The sequence below is a fragment of the Trachypithecus francoisi genome, unplaced genomic scaffold, assembly GCF_009764315.1.
Source record: "Trachypithecus francoisi isolate TF-2019V2 unplaced genomic scaffold, Tfra_2.0 Lachesis_group17, whole genome shotgun sequence".
Lineage (NCBI taxonomy): Eukaryota > Metazoa > Chordata > Mammalia > Primates > Cercopithecidae > Trachypithecus > Trachypithecus francoisi.
In genome coordinates this window covers 57267590-57288426 of record NW_022681462.1, presented here as the reverse complement: position 1 = coordinate 57288426, position 20837 = coordinate 57267590, and the positions used below count along the sequence as shown (strand labels likewise).

The 20837-nt window shown below is 34.6% G+C and overlaps 1 protein-coding gene across 15 annotated transcripts in view; it reads right to left on the bottom strand.

Annotated features, from left to right (window-relative positions):
- The window catches only part of NRXN1 (neurexin 1), a 1146744-nt gene that overhangs the window by 319098 nt on the left and 806809 nt on the right, over window positions 1-20837 (bottom strand). For all 15 annotated transcript variants that reach the window (XM_033175737.1, XM_033175738.1, XM_033175746.1 and 12 more), the window contains one exon: window positions 9357-9538. In XM_033175737.1, the coding sequence (XP_033031628.1) occupies window positions 9357-9538 (182 nt within the window). The remainder of the gene's footprint in view (window positions 1-9356; window positions 9539-20837) is intronic.

Genomic DNA, 20837 nt, shown 5'->3' with positions numbered 1-20837 from the left:
CTTACAGAGCCGTGGGAGAAAATGGGTGAAAGGACTGATAGAGTACCAGGATTTGTACTTTTTTTTTCCCACTAATGAGCAGCCCATAAGTGAGCAAAAGTACTGCTGAAAGTGGGTGAATATTATCAGCCAGGTATGTCTTGAACTAAAAGAGGTTGAGAGCCACTGTAACTAAACATTTGAAGTCAGAGGTTGAAATACCATAATTTTATTTTATAACAATCATTCTGGTAGCAGTGCAGAGGATGGATTAGAAAGGGAAGATGCTGGAGGCAGAGAGATTAGTTAGAAGGCTATTGCAACAGTTCAAGAAGAGGTCATTAAACTAAGGCAATAATAGTGGAATAAAAAGCAAGTAGATACATTCTAAAACTGCTGTTCAATAGAAAAGCCAGTAGCCATATGCTGAGCATTTGAAATATGGCTAATGTGACCAAGGAACTGAATTTTAAAATGTATTTAATTTTAATCAAGTTTGATGTAAGTTTAAAAGATACTCAAACTTTTAAGTATGTTTAAAATAACTTGAGTATGTGAATCTACTTTTACAACTGCTAGATATAATAAAATATAAAATGCTTCTGATGGAAAATTTAGATTCTGAAATGAGAGGTGTTGTTAAGTGTAAAACACACATTGGATTTCAAAAGCTGATTATGAAAAGACAATAGAAAACATTAATAATTTATATCATTTATATATTAAAATAATATTCTGTGCATATTGAGTTAAAATATATTCTCAAAGTTAATTGCATTTAGTAAAATTAATTTCATCTTTTTTTCCTTTTATATGAGTAGTAGAAAATTTAAAATTACAAACACAGCTCATATATTTCTGTTGGCTGGTATGGGTTGAGAGACATGTTAGTAATTTGATGACAAACTGATTAGATTGTAAAGGCAAGCACGGAGTAAAAGACGTCAAGGATTTAGCCGTGATTGTGTAGATGAGGGTATGGTTAGGAGACGATGAGTTCAGCTGTTAATGTGGTTAAGTTTCAGATGCCTATGAGACACCCAGGTAGAGATGCTGAGTAAGCAGGTGGAAATATTAGTATGGTAGTGAGAGAAGACTGGGATGGAGATGTGTCTTTGGGAGTGAGCTGTTGGCACTTGATAGCTAAAAGTCAGAGTACAATTTTAAGTATGTGAAGATAGCCTTTTTCACAGGCCAAAAGCCTTACTAATCAATTAAGTTTGATCTTTCACCAAACTTTTTTTTGCCTGTCAATCATAAATTTCCATTCTTTATTGGGCACGAAGGATTTAAGAGATAAAATTCCAGGAGAAAGTACTTTTTCCTCACAGGAAGAGGCCACCATTAAAGCATTTCCTTAGAAGCCTAGTTACAGTGTGATCTTCCATGGCAGTTGAGCGTCCCCCATTCAGGGCTATGCTTTATTGGCAAAAAGGTTAGACAGTTATCCAGTTTGTTTTGATGAGGGGAGAGGCCTCCTCTGTGCTGTCGATATAATAATCCCTAGTTCGAGTCTAGCACACCATCTCCTAGAGTAACTCCTAGAGACATCACAAATTGTTTTCATCAAAAGAATTTTCTCAGACCCCATAAAAGTTATGTCTAGTCCTCTGATTCTAATTTACAATTTGGATTATTTATGTCTACTATTGACTTGAGTACCCCCTATCTATGCACCTAGATTATTTTATTCCATTGTTTAAATAAACTTGCCCATGTCTAGAGTGGGCCAGCATCAGCATTAATAGGATTCTAATGCCACAGAGTCACCATCATCTTGTTTTCTGGTGTTTGGCTGACATATTTGCCATGCTGTTTCTATTTTTTAATCACTGCTGCCATGCATTTTGCTTATGGCTTACAGTGGGGTTTTTTTGTGTGTAATAAAAGTAATTTTCCTGATAATTGTGGCAAATGACCCACATTCAGTATGTATTCCCCAAACTAGTTCTTAACCCTCAACAATGTCTGTTTCGTTTTTTCTTTCATCAATCTATATTGTGTTTAGAGTTCTGCAAAGCCTCCTTAATAATGTGCTTGCATATAGTTTAAATTGTTGCTTATCATTTCTTCCCGAGACACATAGACTCTGTCTGGATCATAAGAGTGAACACATTGGATATGTTCTAAGTACAGGAGTTCTTCACCATTACTTCTCTTGAAAATTCCATAATAACCTAACTAAGATGCTCCTGGATTCCTAAGCCCGTATAAGATTATAAATGTTTGCCCTTTTAAGCTTCTAAATTATGGAGAAATTGGTTACACAGCAACTAATCACATACATTATAAATTGCATTATAGGTGATCAATAATAATGTGTTTATTTTGCCTAAAATGTTTCTTGAAGGTATGCTTTTGAAAAATAGTTAGTAGCTATAGAAGAAATTGAGGTATAGTCAGTAGTCAGAAAGAATTCAACAAGAAGTTCCTTGTTTTGACAGCTTGGCATCAGAAACAGGGTTTGCTAAAGCCGCTCATCACTGGCTAACTTAGAATAGATTTGAAGCCATTCTGTAAAATAGCCTGGGGCCCACCACAAAGCAGTGGGTCCAAAGGAGTAGTGATCACAGGATGGAGCAGAATCAACGGACATGATTTTCTCCAGCTAGGTAATGCCCTAGGAATTGTTTCTGCAACTCTTCCAAAGAGATTCCCGAGACCTAACTTCTTTCTGCTAGCTTAGGAGGTGAAAAGATCCATGACCAACCCTGAAAACACTCACGATTTGGAAAAAAAAAAAAAAAAAAAACTGTTCAATGACTGAGTCGAACCTGTATAGTGAGAGAGAATGGGAAGAAATCTTTTGAACAGGAATTAGAAATAGAGAGATGACAAGAAGCTCATTTTTCAAAAAAGTTAATATGTTTCACTGGAGTTGAAAGATAAGTAGAAAAATGTGAAAAATGGACATGAAAAGGGAAAGAGATTAAAATGCTGAGGACATTAAATTTTAGGTACAGAATTTGCCTTTACCTATATATAATTGTGGAGGCATCAATGTGTTTTAACAAAGGAATAACATGATCAAAGAACCAGATTAGCAAATTAACCTGCCATAAGTATATAAAACGGATAGAAAAGTACTCAGAATGGAGACAGAAGGATAGCTGAGAAGGTGAGGCAGCAGTACAAGCCTCTAAGTGGTAAGTATATGAACTGAGAAGAAGCTAGAAATAGCTGTTTTGTTCTCATTTCTTAAATTTCCCAGCAATAGAATTACAGATGAGGAAATAACTCTAGAATTCTAGAAACCAAAAACATAGAGACTAAATGGCACACTAAAGTTGATGATCAGTAATTAGAAGTTGAGAAATTGAATTAACTTTCAGGGGAAAAGGATGAAGGCAGGAATCTGTATTGATTCATTTGCCTCTCCTACACCACACATAATAAACTATTTAGCACTTAAGCCAATAGAAATGTGACCATCATTTCTCACATTTTCCCCAAAAATGACTTTTACACCTCAGAAGTTTGGACAGTAATTTTACAACACATGGTGAAAAGGCATTATTTAATCCATCTTTGGAAATTCTAGTCAAATGGCCACATGTTCTCTAATTCATATAAGAATTAGGAAAGCTATCTCATGATATGGGAATAGAAAAAAAAATAAATGAATGTAAAAGAACTAGGAAAGTAAAACCAAGCAATATATATACTCCATACAATTTACAGAATTGAATCTGAATACTATAAGGCAAAGTGAAACTTCTATAAAATCAGTGAATCTGTTGGTTAGAAACAGCATTTCAGATGGAACATAATTTCAATTCAAGAAAAGCCTGAGGTGAAATAATTAGGTTTACTTTGTTGATATAGGTGTGCATCTACATAAAATTACTGACTTTAAAAATACATTTCTGAATCAAATCTTAATAGAGCAGTAAGGTAAATAATGTATAATAGAGAGAAGCAGAGAAAGATGAGAAAGACTTGACACGTCACCAATATTGGTGTTATTTTGAGACATGTAATATTTACTATAAATACACTGTTTCTAGTCTACACTAAAACCAATGATCAAAAGGCATATTTCCAAATCAAAATCAATTAAGAGCTTGGTTTCAAAATAAGGCTTCCGGCCCAGCAAAGTACAAAGAAGCAACACTTAAGGCAAATATGTGCAACAACTCACTCATCAAATTTGCAATGCTCTTTTATGCTCCCAAGATGAAAGGATTTCAAAAAACACTCTTCACTCATCCTCTCCTCTACCCTCAATGACATATCCTCTGGTCAGAACCAATACACATGTTAATATTTGTGGTAGTGAATGCATCCACATTTATAGTAACTTTTTTTTGTCAGAGAGGCATTAAATAATTTCCAATTGACATCACTAAACTGATATATGAAGGGGTTTCTCTAGAAGTGACAACATTGGTAAAATTTATAGATACATCTCATAAAATATAAAAACTTGAGCTCAATTTTTGCTTATTGCTTCTAAGAAATTATTTAAGTCATTATCAGTTAAATAATCCTCACACATCAGTAACTTAAACATGTCTTGTGTAACACTTCACAGTTTGCAAGTTATTTCTTTATATGCTTTATCTTAACAATCTATTATTTGTTAACTGTCCATACAAATACTATACAAATAAGAAAGTTAAAACTGTAAGGAAAACAGATGAAAAACTACCAAGACAGAAAAATGCCAAGAAATACCAGTCACTTGGGGACCAAATGTTTACTATAAATCATCTAAGTGAACTGAAACTCAGCTAGCTTGTTCATTCATTCATCCAACTAATATTTACTGAGGTAGTTACTAAATAGCCAGTTCATTTATTTTTGTATCCACAGAGCCTAACATAGGTCTGGGTCATATTAGGTGCTAAAGAAATATTTCTGGAGAGGCTTCTAGCATGTACTGAAGTAAAAGATGAAAAGTCACATTCCTGTATTATTTTTCTTTTCTTTTCTCTTTTTCATTTCATTTCTTTTTTTTTTTTTTTTTTGAGACAGAGTGTCGCTCTGTCGCCAGGTTGGAGTGCAGGGGCATGATCTCGGCTTACTGCAATCTCCACCTCCCGGGTTGAAGCGATTCTCCTGCCCCAGCATCCCAAGTAGCTGGGAATACAGGCGTGCACCACCATGCCCAGCTAATTTTTGTATTTTTGGTAGAGATGGGATTTCATCATGTTGGCCAGGATGGTCTCCACCTCTTGACCTTGTGAGCCACCATCCTCAGTCTCCCAAAGTGCTGGGATTATAGGCGTGAGCTACTATGCCCAGCTATTTTTCTTATTAATCATCACCATTATTATAAATCATGTTCTCTGCCATCAGAAAATGTATTTCTATTTGTAAATAATGGACAAATATAAAATAATTAGAGAATAATTCATGATAAAAGTGAACTACAATAAGGCAATTATTAACAAAAAATAATCATTCATCCAACTAAAATTTCACCATAGACTTTCTTTAAACCACCAATCTCCATAATAAATTCTTAGTTGAAGATTTCCGAAAACATCCTTTAAGATTTGAAGCTTCTCAATAATATGGCTGCTTATATCAAGTTCTATAATTTTTCTGTATTGTAATCAGGAAGCTGGAGGACTTTCTCAGAGTTATATAGAAATTAAAATGTCTGTCACTTTACTTGACCTGTTAAATAATTGAAGATCTACACTCATCCTAAGCCACAGTATTTTCAATGTATAATTCATTAAAACTATTAAATTCTTTCAGAAAATATGTATTGAGCACTCATATTCTAGGTACTATACTAATTAATTGCTCTTCACTTCATGTCTTATCTTCCCCTCACCCCTTCATAAAACCTTAACAATTTCAATAGTAATATTATATGACTTTGAGGTTAACAGTGGTAGCATTAATATTAATATGACAAAAAAATCCATCTGTCAAACTGGGCCACCTAATTCAAAAATCATTTTATTCCAAGTTGTTATGTTTTTAAGAGTACAGTAAATCAAAATTTCTAAAAATCTAACATTTTTATTATGAAAAATTGGATGACAAACCATGTCAAATATTCAAACCTTCATTAGAATTATATGCCAATCAGATTTTTAAAATTATCTAATTGAAATAGCATTATATATTTCAGCAATGATGGAGCATGTCTTAATGAATGCAATCAACTTTCTGATTTATTGGCTCACTCTATCAAATAAGGATGAAAATAAGACTTTTCAATCTAATCAGTACATAGTTTATACTTCGCTGACTTTGAAGGCTTACACACAAATTTTCCTTGCAGTTTAAGAGATAATGAATAGGTCTAACTTTTACAGATAAAAATGTATCATCGATAGTATAGCACCAATTAGTTTTATTTCTAAGTCAGTTATATTCACAAACCTAAATCATACAGCAATAATCTAGAATTTATAAATCTTATCTTTCCTTTTAAATTTCAATCATGAAAGAAGTAGAACAATTTATTTGGGAAAACCAAAATGGACTCAAAGATACCTAAATAATTTGATAAAATAGCCTTTGAATATTCTCAAATCTAAATATTAAAAACAGTTCTGTTTCTATCGCCCACAGGCATTATCTTGTGTCCCTTTGCACTTTCTTTGGTCCTTTCTTCCCTCCCTTTATTTCGTACTTTCTTCTTTCTTTCCTTCCTTCCTTCTTGCCTTCCTGTCTGGTTTTCCTTTTTTCTTTTAATTTCTATTTTCTCTTTCTTTTATTATTCCATGTGCCCAACATTTTGGGAAAGAGCTGGAGGTAAACTTAGGTAGTAAAAAGAAAACCACTGGTCTTGTGTTCATTTTGATTATATGTTTAAAACATGGAAAAAGGCCAGGCATGGTGGCTTATGCCTGTAATCCCAGCACTTTGGGAGGCAGAGGCGGGTGGATCACCTGAGGTCAGAAGTTCAAGACTAGCCTGGTCAACATGGTGAAACCCCGTCTCTACTACATAAACAAAAATTAGCTGGGCATGGTGGTGGGCACCTGTAATCTCAGATGTTCCTGGCTGAGGCAGGAGAATAGCTTGAACCCGGGAGGCGGAGGTTGCAGTGAGCTGAGATTGTGCCATTGCACTCCAGCTTGGGCAACAAGAGCAAAACTTCATCTCAACAACAACAACAACAACAATATGGAAAGAAGTGACTTATCTCTACATAAAAGATTTGTTGAGTCTCTAATGTCTAATCACCTCTTCTAGGCAATGGGAGAAAGAAAATTTTATTTGACCAGATTTAAACTAAGATTGAGTCCCATTAGTTGATAAGGAGTGGGTAGGGCTGACACACAACAGTATTTGGGAAGCCCAGGAGGACATGGTTTACCAGCAAGGGAGATTTTGAAGATATCAAGTCCAAGAGAAAGGGTGTGTAGAGACATGCACTGAATCCAAAGAGAATGACCAGGCAAGACCAAGAGAGGAGATTAAGAAAGAAGAAGGCCTTCACAGTGCAGCTATCAGAAATCCATGGTTGGTAAAGGAGATATGGAGGGTATTGTGCTAGAATGGATGCTGAGAAAGTCAATTATTTACTTATGACAGGACCCTGAGACCACATTTGACCAGCACTGGAAAGAAATACCTATTTTTGTAGTCTAAAACTTTTTGACCATAGAATAAACAACAGTGGTTTGAGTAATTCAATAACATAGCCCCTTGTGACTTGAGAGTGATCATTGTAGAACCTTTTCTCAGAGTAAAAGTGTAATTGGTTATGGATCAATAAGTAATTTCTTTTAGAAGGAAAAGACTCTTGTTTTCATTTTTATTTATTTATTTATTGAAGTAGCAAAGCTCTTAAATCAGAACTGAGCACATACATTTTGAAAGTTGAGATTGCTCTAAACAGCAAGATTCCTTACTGTACTAGTAAAATGTATCTTAACTGATCATTTATTTATGATGCCATAAAAATCCAGATGCTCTTAATTTTGATTGTTATAAATTTGCTAGAAGGCATCTGAAATTACCTTTCCAGGGTTCCCCTTTTGACAACTACATTTTAAATTGAAATTTTACTATGGTTCAATAATGGCTGTGCTGAGGAGTTTTGTTGTGTTTTTCAAGCTTACCAATGAATTCAGCCCTTGTGGTCAGTGTAAACTCCCACACACCTTATTGGAAATTCCAGAATTCTAAGACAAAATTAATATTAAGAAAACAGGTTAATAAAAACAGAGAATTAACAACTTGTAAAAGTTTGTGCTAATGTACTTTGGTGTTTCATGTTTTTCTTAATTATTTTAGAACTAGTACCCAATGGCCACATTCTAACAGGAAAGAACATGATGACCTAGTCAAATGTCCTTTGGAGCGTGAGTACTGATAGAAGGAGAACTTATAGGGATAGACAGAACAAAATAGAACAAACTTCCATGGTTGCTTAATGCATGGGAAATAAACTGAATCTCAAGGATGAAAAAGAGGATGGGGAGACTTACATGCTTCTTCTGAAATCTTCTAAAAGATATATTTTAGACCAAGAACTATGATAATAAGAACCCTTTAGAAAAGTTTTTGAATGTGTGACACACTATGATTTTTTGGATATATCAATAAAATATTAATACCTCTTAACAGTAAAAGACACTGTGCTTCTTTACAAATAATGTGAGAAAATGAAGATTTAAAGAGTTGCAACCATACTCATTAATAACTTTTAAAATGCAGAGAAAGAAGAGAGGTCCCTGAACCCTAAAGTTAATTATGGCAACTTTCAAAGGAAAATGAAGCTTTTCATTTATGACTACTCTTTGCCATCTATTATATGCTGAGTAAATTACTGTGGGAGGCTTACAATTTAGAGAAAAGAGAATGGGCCCAGGATGTAAGTGGTAATTATGAATCAAAATATATTTTCCTGACACTTATGTATCAAAATAAGCACAAAATGGCACAGAAACAATCTTTTTGCCATCTTCTTTCACATCCCCAAATATCCTTAAAGTATCCTTTCCTTCCTTTTATTTCATGTAGCTTCAGATAAGTACTTTTCTCCAGTGAGCAAAGAAATAAAGACAGAATCCAGATCTTTGCATGTCACCAGTATTACAACCTCCTGCTTCCAGCCAGATGGTATGGCATCTCCTCCTAGGCAATAACTTATTTTATTCATTTGGCAAGTCTGCCTAAAGACACTAAAATCACTCCAAAAATTTTTTAAAAATTATTTTGAACACAGAATTAATGGAATTCACACTCCAAAAAAAAAAAAAAAAAGTTTGCATTGCAAAGAACGTGATTAACAACAGCAATAGGTAGGTGGTCTTATTTCCTCTAGATTGTATTCATATTTTCTATAACAAAGTACTGGTTTCTGGGGGAAGGAAGCATCCAAGAGGCAAAATTATAAATTCTTTACAAAAAGTTAACAGTAAAAAGTAAAAGCTGAATCTTATTCAAAAAGTACTTACTATATGCAGTTCTAGGTAGTCACCCAAGCCTGAAGAACTGTCCACTCGCACCAATACAGCTTCTTTCTGAACAGTGCTAAACCCTATGGCCAGTCTGTCTGCTCGTGTACTGGGTCGGTCATTAGGAGGCCACTTATACGTGATTTGTCCACCACCTTTGCTAAAGATATATGTTGTCCCAGCTGGAAAACAAAAACCAAAACAAATTAGTACAAATACATCAAGTCTGCACATTAGCAAGGCATGTTATACTGATATATCAGTACAGTATCGACTCTACACACAAAACTATGGCAAAGCAAATTATAGATTTCAATCAAATGTGCTCAGGAAAGTGGACTGAGTTGTTTTAAAAGAAATAGAGGGGTAGCTCAGTTTTTAATACACTGATTAAATTTACCAGCAGGTGTTTCAGAACAAATAGTAGGTTACTGTGTTTTCCATGGAGTTGGACAAGAATGGAATGGAATGAGGCTTTATTTCTTCCCGCCAGTTTTTAAGAAATAGTTTAGTAGAAAACATTGACCGGATGCTTCCAAAAAGCAACAGCAGCATATATCAACTTGGTATTGAAACAGGAGCTGCATGCAGATGTGACAGGGTCATACAGCACCGTGGAGAAAGTCGCAACAACTGTGCTAGGAATATAACTTTTATGGAAAAAGGATCTACTTACATGTGACAAATAACTAATGGATGAACAGCCACAGCCCCAGTAGCCATGTCAAGAAAATACAGCTAATAGATCTCATCCCTAGAAGTCAAGTTTTATTTAACAAGCAACATCTAGTAGCTGTCAAACTATTCAGAATCATAAAAAGACCCTCATCCTCTGCCACTCCAAGGTGAATACAAGCCTTATAGCACTGAGAATGATGTCACGGACCCATTCTGTGAGTGTTCAAGTTTTACCTTATGGTCGTCTTGTCAGTAAATTATCCAGCTTACTTGAAAAGAGTTGTTTTCCACCAATTTATTCAGCATTTGATATGGTTTGGCTCTATGTCCCCATTTAAATCTCATCTGAAATTGAGATAATTTCAGATCCTCATGTGTTGAGGGTGGGGCCTGGTGGAAGGTGATGGGATCATGGAAGCGGCTTTGCCCATGCTGTTCTCATGATAGTGAGTTCTAACAAGATCTGATGGTTTTATAATTCCTTGACATTTCCTCCTACACATAATTCTGTCTCTCCTGCTGCCTTGTGACAAAGGCGCCTGCTTCCCCTTCTACCATGATTGTTAAGTTTCCTGAGGCCTCCTCAGCCTTGCAGAACTATGAGTCAATTAAACCTCTTTTCTTTATCAATTACCCAGTCTCAGGGAAGTTCTTTATAGCAGTGTGAAAACGGACTAATAGAGCATTTGATGCACTAAAGTCTTACCTCAATGCATCATTCAATGGCCATCCATTTTGTTTCTATTCTTTTGAGGGCCTGGATAGAACCAAAAGGTGAAAAAAGAATGGATTTTCCCTCTTTCTTGTCCTGACTGCTTAAAATGGGACATTGTTCTTTCCCTGCCTTTGCAGCTTCTTGTTCTCATGCCTTCAAACCTGGACTGAAATCTACATCATTGTTTCTCCAGTTCTCAGTCTTATGATCTACACCCATAGTTTTTCTGGTTCTCCAACTTGCAGACAGCAGATCATATATGACTTGATCATATATACATGATCATACATAATAAGAGAGAATATTAAAACTTAGGCCACAAAACACCTTGTATTTATAGAAAAATATCTGGTACCAAGAGTAACATTTATGTGCAAAAGTTGTGTGTACAGCAGTATGTTTTCAAGATACCTATACATTGAATTGCTATGATTACCAAGTTTACCAGTTAAATGGAGATGACCTACTATCACATTTGTGTACATTTAATTAAACAGCTGACAATATTGATTTTGTGGCCATTTTTGGAGGCAACTCTTCTTTGTTTTCAGTTACAGACATTTCCATAGGCCTTTGAGAAACTCCAAAGACCTCTGCCATATGCATAGTGCACCTGATGCTTAAAGAGGCCTTGGTATATAGACCTCTTCCAGAAAACATGTTAGGAGAAAATTGAATGCAAAAGTGATAAACAAGAATACTGTTAAAATGCAAAGGTATAGAGGCTGTGCCCTTTTCTATTAATTTTTGTGGGTACCAATGCATGAAAATAGTTTATCTCTTTCAAGTGAGAAAAGGTAAACCATATTTCAAAGGCACCAGTCAGTGCACAAAGAAAATTCAGAATATACAGAGTGTTTATCAGAAATGCTCGGGCTTTCCTGAGCCACTTATGTTCTACATCATCAGAAGCTTGTTCATCATCATCTTTCTAGGCAAGCACTATTTGAGAAATATTTTTCTGCCTGGTAACTTTTGCAAATGATTAAGTATTAACTTTTCTAGTGAAGCCTATTGTTGATAAAAATAGGACAAGAACATATAAAAGTGGAGACGGCTTTAAAAGGAGGATGTAGTGGTTACCTCTCAGTGCTGATACTTAATAATTAATTTATTTTCCTTTCTTAAATTAACTTTGTTCTCTAATGACTATATATATTATGTGAAATAAGAAAAATATTCAAAACTAGAGATCCTATTTAATGATATAAAACAACACAAATCTAGGAATTCCTATGTTTTCAGAATTATAAGTGTGAGGTAAGCATTATAAAACAACGTTGCATAGTGATTTTTAACTTTAAAAATAACATTCACAATTTAAAAAATATCTTATCTCCTTATATATGGAACATAGGGCAGACATTACTTCCATGCTATAGCTGAGGAAATTTAGTCATAAGGATTAATGTGCGATCTAAAGTTGCAAACTTGATTAATTGGCAGAGTTGGTATAAAACCCATATCCTCACCCCTATTCCAGTATATATATATATATATATTTATGACAGAAATATTTCTGTTATCATAACCAGGCAGTCAAGAAAAAGTTAATTGGATGTCAGTCTGAATTTATCAAGGCCAACTGTTTTCATATTCTAATGTCTTATATCCATAAAGTGACATTTGCTCTTCATTATCATATACTTTCTTTTCACCTCACAATACTTTTAAAAAGAGAAAAATAACATGTAAATGTAAAATGACAGAACATTTAATATATGTAGATTAACATTTAGTTGGGGTGCACTTCCCAAACCTATGAAATTACAAAAGTTTCCAGCTCAGTTACAGAACTTGTGGGTAATAATTTGAAGGTTTATATTCTCAGTAAGATAAGTGTCACAATATAAATACAATTACTCAAGATTTGATTTCATCTCAGATTTTAACTTTTTTCAGTGAATGTAAAACTTGATGACTACAAAGAGATTAGCTAACCTGTCGTGTTTAGAATGACTTTACAGTTGTTTAGGTTTCACCAAAACAAAGCAAAAAAAAATTGCAACTACTGTGTGTCAAACATTGTCATTATATCTAGTTTCCTTTTTTCCCACCAGATATATCCAGAAAGCAGTCTTTCTTAATTTTTCTTCTGTATGCATGGTAGTGCATTGTATTGTACTAATCGGCACAATTTTATAATAAGCGAGAAAATTAGATATCCAGTCCTTCCTCAGCTCTCTTCTATATACTTTTATAAGCACTCTGGCTTTTTTTTTTTTTAATTAACTTTGCATCAAACTTTACAAAATATCCTATATTCTTAAAGCCCTCTTTTCATTGAGCTAGAAAATTACTCTCACAACCAAATATAGTAGGTTAGATTGTTTAAAGTTTCAAAATCTACCTCCTTTAACACACATCTTTCTGAACCAAGGACATGTTGTACTTACTGAAGCAGAATAACTTAGAGATTAGAATGTAAACTCTAGACTCAGAGAGATCTGGGTTCAAATTCCAACTGTGTCATTTGCTAGCTACGTGAACTTGGTAGCCATTTATTCTGTAATGGGATTCCTCTTTGAAAAAGATAGGGATAGCAATACTATCTTACAGAGCTCTATGAGAATTAAATGAGATATTACAAAGTAACATTTAGTCCATTTCCTGGTATGTGATAAATGCCTAATAAATTTTAGAGAGAATAGGTGTCATGTTGTGTGTGTGTGTGTGTTGTAAAAATATAAAATAATGAACACTGTAACATTGTTTTATTTTAATATGTAAGCCTTTAAAAAAGTTGGACATATTTCAAAGTTGTGTCCAAATCAAATGACTTTCAAAAATGACATTTCTACCTTGTAATTTTTATTAATCTTTTTAATATTTCATAGCATGGATTAGAACTTTTATGTAAACTCATTATATTATTATTTATGTTCAGTAATAGTTGACAATGGAAGGGATATTAAATTGTATCACATGGGAGCTTTCATGAGAAAAAGAATATTAGTTCATCACCATAAAACATCCAGCGTAGCAAGATTTATAGCATAATGCAAAAAAAAAATCACGGCCGGGCGCGGTGGCTCAAGCCTGTAATCCCAGCACTTTGGGAGGCCGAGACGGGCGGATCACGAGGTCAGGAGATCGAGACCATCCTGGCTAACACGGTGAAACCCCGTCTCTACTAAAAAATACAAAAAAAAAAAAAAAAAAAAAAACTAGCCGGGCGAGGTGGTGGGCGCCTGTAGTCCCAGCTACTCGGGAGGCTGAGGCAGGAGAATGGCGTGAACCCGGGAGGCGGAGCTTGCAGTGAGCTGAGATCCGGCCACTGCACTCCAGCCTGGGTGACAGAGCGAGACTCCGTCTCAAAAAAAAAAAAAAAAAAAAAAAAAAAAAAATCACCTGACCATTAAATAAAGACCAAACTTACAAAAAAAAGAAAAAAAGAAAAAACCTGCTAGCTAGCTTTTTAAAAGTTTTATCTTTAAAGAAACATGTTTTATTTTACTATATCAGTGAGTTAAATATGCAGTGCTAGTTACATCTTAATCACAGTTCCAATATAGAGAGGAACTTAGAGGAATGTGTCACCTTTATTATTTATGCATGTTTCTATATGGCAAACACTACCACATCAGTACCATGTCTACTAATGGATTTACTGCAAATTAACCTTGACATCCATCAGATCACTGAATGTATGAATGACTGAAATTTAAAGTGGTTTTCAGCCATCTCCACATTTAAGCTGTGCAGCAAGCCTCTATTACTCTAAATTCATTCACCAAGTTGGCTCTATCAGACACGAATTTAGCAATGTCAACATACTTTAGACTCCAACAAATGTTTGTAAAAAATATACATGGGCTCCCATATCTCTTGCTTAAACTACCTGTGATGTTATAATAAAGGAATATTTTTAGATCTTATTGAACATGCTATTTACATATAGGGCTCTCTCCCCTCCCGTTCTTTCTTGCCAACTGTCCCTTGCCTATACGTGACCACTTCAGCCTCACGTCAATTCTGCAAAGGCTAACATTTTCCCTTACATAGACTGAATATTTCTGAAAAGGAAAACCAATCAGCATGTACAGGTACGCTCAATTATTGGTTGCTCTGGATCCTTGCTACATGAACAATAATATAATTAACTTCGGAGTAGATTAGCTTCTAACTCATAACATAAGTATATGAATAAAAGGTTACATTTTGAAAGCGTATAATTCTTCAAATGTCATCTTGTAGCCAACACGAAACATTCAGGCAATTATGTTTCTATTAATAAATGTAACAGGGATATAACACTTCCTTCAGTGAAAGTTTACAGTAAAAGCCAGGTAGTCAGATGAATATTAAAAATAAAGCATTTATAAGTAAGGGGAACCTTTATCCTTCCTACAACCTTTTCCAGATGCTGTTGTTAATTTGAAATTTTCTGGACAATTTCTACCTATATGGAGGAATTCTTTGGCTTAAAGTTCATAAAAAGCAAAAGCACTGAGACCACATTGTATGCAAAAAGAGTTTTAGATCAGGGCAACATTTCTAAGCTGATGAAACAGAATCTTAACAACCACTAAAACAATAACAAGTAAATACACTTTATTTTCTTTCTGAATTATTGTAAGTTCTTTGTAGAATCATAAGGAATTATTTCATGAAACTGAGCACTATAGGTTCCTAATTCCTAAAAATTTCATATAGGCATACGAAAAATTCAGAAAAAGTGGCCGGGTGCGGTGGCTCAAGCCTGTAATCCCAGCACTTTGGGAGGCTGAAACAGGCGGATCACGAGGTCAGGAGATTGAGACCATCCTGGCTAACACAGTGAAACCCCGTCTCTACTAAAAAATACAAAAAACTAGCCGGGCGAGGTGGCGGGCGCCTGTAGTCCCAGCTACTCGGGAGGCTGAGGCAGGAGAATGGCGTAAACCCGGGAGGCGAAGCTTGCAGTGAGCCGAGATCCAGCCACTGCACTGCACTCCAGCCTGGGCGACAGAATGAGACTCCATCTCAAAAAAAAAAAAAAAAAGAAAAATTCAGAAAAAGTGAACATTATCTTAGGAGAAATTAATGGAATCATGGAATCAAGTAATGAGTTTCTACCTATAATATGTAACCACTTCTAGATTTAAAAATTAATTACTATAATTACTAATATTGAGAAGTAAGACACAGCCCTCAATGTTACATATGCACGTAAGGGTGCAAAGACAAAGATGCTAGGAAAAGAAAAAGAAAATATGGACTATATATCATAAAGTAAGACTTCTGGTGGGAGGGGCAGACAACAGAATTGGCAAATGTGTTATAACTAGCTAAAGAGACTGGAGAATTAGACAAATTTTTAATCATACATATTTGAGAAAGAGAATGGGTATGTTCTTTGTAAATGAAAGAAGGCAAGAAATATGGCATGTCACAGAAATGGCTTAGACACAGGTCCCATATTCTCAATCAGGTTGAAACAAAAAATGTCCAGAAGAATTTAGATAATTCCCAAATAATGAAAGCTTTTTGGAAACAGGTAAGGACGATATTCAAGACAGCAACATAGGTCAACAGATAAAAAGTTACAATTAGATAGGAAGAATCAGTTCTGGTGTTTTGTTGCACAGTAGGGTGGCTATGGCTAATGTTATTATATTGTAAATTTCAAAATAGCTAGGAAGAGGATTTGAATGTTCTAACTACAAAGAAGGGATAAATATATGAGATGATGAAAGTGATAAACATACTGATTCAATTTTTACACAACATATACATATATTATAACATCACTATAAGTATGTACAATTATAACATGTCAACAAAAACAAAACACAATAAATAAACTTCAAAAAAGAGAACAATGGGAAGTTTGTCATATATAGGAAGTTGTATATTCTGTCAAAACTCTAGACTAAAGCATTTTTTAACTATAAATTTTGTATTAAATAAAATTAAATTATTAAATTTTAAAAAATAGGTTGTTGACTACTTAAGTCAAATGAAAACTGAGCAAGACAGGGAGACTCAAACTTGTGAGCACACTACTTTCTTTCATTGGAATTTTACGAAAGTGATACTGTCTAGGATCACTGTCCACACACTATTCCACCAAATATCAATTACAAATTTGGTTCAAGTTAATCCAAAAGATTCTTGAACTCTTGCAAATCAGACACTGTCATATCTTCAGTATCCATGAGGACTCATTAGGTGTTAACAATTCATGTTTTCTAAATTTTTAAGGGTATCAAAGGAGGGTGAACCAGCTAGAATCCACAGTAGACGTGGGAAGTCTGAAAGCAGAAGAGTATTCCTCTTCAATGAGCCAGCCCCTATGAGATTAGGCTCTAACCCAGCCAAGATACCATTTAAGAAAACAATTGTGTGTGTTTACTCAACAAGAAAATTTAATCAAAATAAAGCAATTGAGAAAACGCAGTAACTAAAAGTTATTGTGATTCCTATGAGGTCAAGAATCATTTCTCTCAAATATAATTTCAATAGTAATTATACATTTCATTAAAAAATGAATTTGCCTCTACCTATTGGCCCAAAACTTTTCTCTAATAAAAATGTGTGATGTTTATAATAAGAGTAAGCTACATGAAAATAAAGTATCCATTCTTCTAAAAACAAGTGTACACCACTCTAATAAGTGAAATAATTATTTAAAATGTAAATAGATTCATGGCTCACCTATCTTGTCAATATCTTAGACATTTATTCAGAAACACCACCAATAGCAGCAAAGACTGCACACCGGAAAATCAAATAGACACTATTCACATAGAATGAGATGTTAACGACGTTCATTGGTGTAGCATAAAACTATGACTCCACATAATCGCTGATCAATGATTGATAGAGATTGTGCTGATTTGAATAAGTTATTCTCTCTTTTTTCTGACATTATAAGGGCATTAACTAAAATAGAAAACATTTCTAAGCCTTCCTATCTCTTGGTTTGCTGATAAGTGCCAACTCTGTGAAAGGAGCTATGAATATAAATTCAAAAACAGCCTTTTCTCTTCAGCAGATAGGATCTGTGCATTAAAGGTAAATAAATATCAGGGCAAAATAGTTTGTGTGAGATGCCAGAAAAATGGTGGTGTTTTGTTGCACAGTAGGGTAACTATGATTAATATTATTGTATTGTAAATTTCAAAATGGCTAGAAGAGAGCATTTGAATGTCCTAACCATGAAGAAATGACAAATATATGAGTATTTGTCAACTATTTGACAAATATATGGTATTCAACCATGTCATCATCTGTTTTGTATTTTTCAACTGTCTTTTAAGAAAGTGATAATATTAAAAGCACTGATTAATGAAAACCTTAAAATTATCTGAAAAAAAGATAAGAAAAATCTATGTGTGTGTGTATATATATAGAGATATATTTTTTTTCAGGTCAAAGTCATGTAAGTAGTTGAATAGTTTGAAATAATGTTCAATCCAATGAACACCATTTTTAAAAATGTATGCAATAAGTGGTCCACTTAGTGGTATCTTTGCAATCTATTTTCTTTTAAAATCTACTTATTATTTTCCTGGCAAATGTGTCATTTAGAAGTATCCCCTCCAGGAACAGTTGAGTTCAATAGTTTGAGCTGCCCAGTGAGACAAACTTGTTTTGAGATCAAATTCAAAGTCCTGGGAACCACTTAAAAGGCTCTTGGTCCAGGTTACCTGGCTGAGTAGAAAAACAAGTAAATAATAGGCCTTTTGCCAATCAGATTAGAAAAAAATTCCATAAAGACAGCAAAGTGATCTAGAGTTAAAAATAAAACTAAGCAAAGTAATCCCACAACCAATAATCCTAAGAACATCAAATGCTTATGTCTTCCCTTCTGAAACTAGGCTATCTCCAGCAGTAGGTGAACTTTATTAAAAAGTCTATGGCAAGTAACTCAGTAATCAATTTGTATTAAAGCTATAGGCAGCAGGGATAGGAAGAAAAAGAATCACATCATCAGGAACTTTAAGAAAAATCTTATTTTAAGGCCAGGCGCGGTGGCTCAAGCCTGTAATCCCAGCACTTTGGGAGGCCGAGGCGGGCGGATCACGAGGTCAGGAGATTGAGACCATCCTGGCTAACACGGTGAAACCCCATCTCTACTAAAAAATACAAAAAACTAGCCGGGCAAGGTGGCGGGCACCTGTAGTCCCAGCTACTCGGGAGGCTGAGGCAGGAGAATGGCGTAAACCCGGGAGGCGGAGCTTGCAGTAAGCCGAGATCGCGCCACTGCACTCCAGTTTGGGCGACAGAGTGAGACTCCGTCTCAAAAAAAAAAAAATCTTATTTTGAAGAGCGTAACCTAAGTGTGTATGTTCCTAGTAAATCTTAACATTATTAGCTGGTCGGTAGAAGTTGTAGTTGCCTAGTGATGTCCTTCAACTTACTTATTTCAAAGGTTAATTGTGAAAATGGTTTTCATCAGGATTCAGGAGTCGACAATTTTCTTTACTAAAATTATGGTCTAAAAAATGTCCAGGTTAAAAAAAAATTGATATAGACATAGACTTACTGCTCAAATACTCTTGGAGAAAAGTAAGTAAACTTTTCCACTTACAAATAACAAAGCTGAGGCACAGAGAAACCAAGTGTCTTCTCAATGTCAAACAGATGGGTGCAGGCTTGTACTTACTCTATTCTTAGTGATTTTTTTTTTTTTTTCTATACAACAAAAAGCTAAGCTCGAATGACTAATTCTTATTTAGAAAAATAAATTTTAATTCACAAATCAAGGTCTCATTTCAATCATTTTAGAGTTGTTCTAATGATGCTTCCCTAGTCTGATTTGGGGAAAGTTTCTATAATGACACTTAACAGAAATGATTCACTCACATTCTGACATTTTTAGAGTCTATCCTGAATCTTTAAAAGGTGTGAGGTATCTGCAAGGTTTTATTGTAACCATCCTCTCTAAGTAGCCATCCCGGCCTTTGGCTTATTCTGAAGCTTCTACATTGTGGACCAAAGATGCAGAAGACAGATTTTCCTTATTATTACTATAGTCACTTTTATTCTACACCAGAAAGGCTTTATGCCTTTTTGGCAGTGACACTTCTTTTTGTCCTTAGCAATGGAATTAAATCCTCAATACAAAAGAATAGATATTTATTTTGAATTATTTGCATTGCATATTTAAATAGAAGGGACCACGCGAACAATAAAATTTGTAATAATTTTAGGCTAAAACCAGAAACTTAACTTTTGTTTATTTTCTGATCTTAGTTCCACTCATTTACCTTCTTCCTGCCTATCTGCTATACTTAAGTCATTCTTTACCTTACTAGGCCCTCATTAAAACCATTTACTAGTTATTTTCGACTGGAACTAAAGGAAATATTAGTTTTTGACTCAGAAATTATCTCAGACTAAGCTCTAACTTTACTACCTAGGCATTCACAAATGCAATACACATTCTCCTCTCAAAGTCACTTTTACTTCTGCTGGTTTAGGCTTTTCTGCCGCACCTTGATTTCTTTTGTCATGCTTCCCACATTCATTCCAGCCAAGGTTAATTCTCTCCTTTCAACATCCACAAACGTATTTCTAATTTCTGAACTATTATAATACAGGAGAATTGTCTTTTATTGAAATTTCCATTTTAAAAAGTATGCATCCTGAAGAAAGGGATCTTGCTTTAATTCTTGGTATCCTTATCAAAAATATGTGCTTTTATTCACTTACTAATTATTAATAATGACCTAATATACTCCTCAAGCTACATCAGGAGCACTGATTCAATGATGAATACCATAAGACTCCAGCTTCTGAAACAAGTATAGCAAGGATTTATTTATGTGATCCATCCCATGCCTACATCCATCAGCAAGATGGAATGATTTCACCTAATACAACAATCTCAGATAAGGTCACAGATTGCCTAAATTATCCTGATAAGAAAAATCATTGTCGACTTAGTTATACTTGGGTAAGAAACAAGTATTATGAAGAGTCATGGGACTCCTCAACCTGGCAATGGTGATCACATGCAAAGGAGCACCAGATCTCACAGTTGGCTTGAATAACATAGCCCAAAATTCTGCATATTTTACAGAGAAAAGCTGGATATACCTTGCTAGTCCTCAGGCTTTAATGATTTATTAATACTCAGAGAAATCTGGCAGACAGCA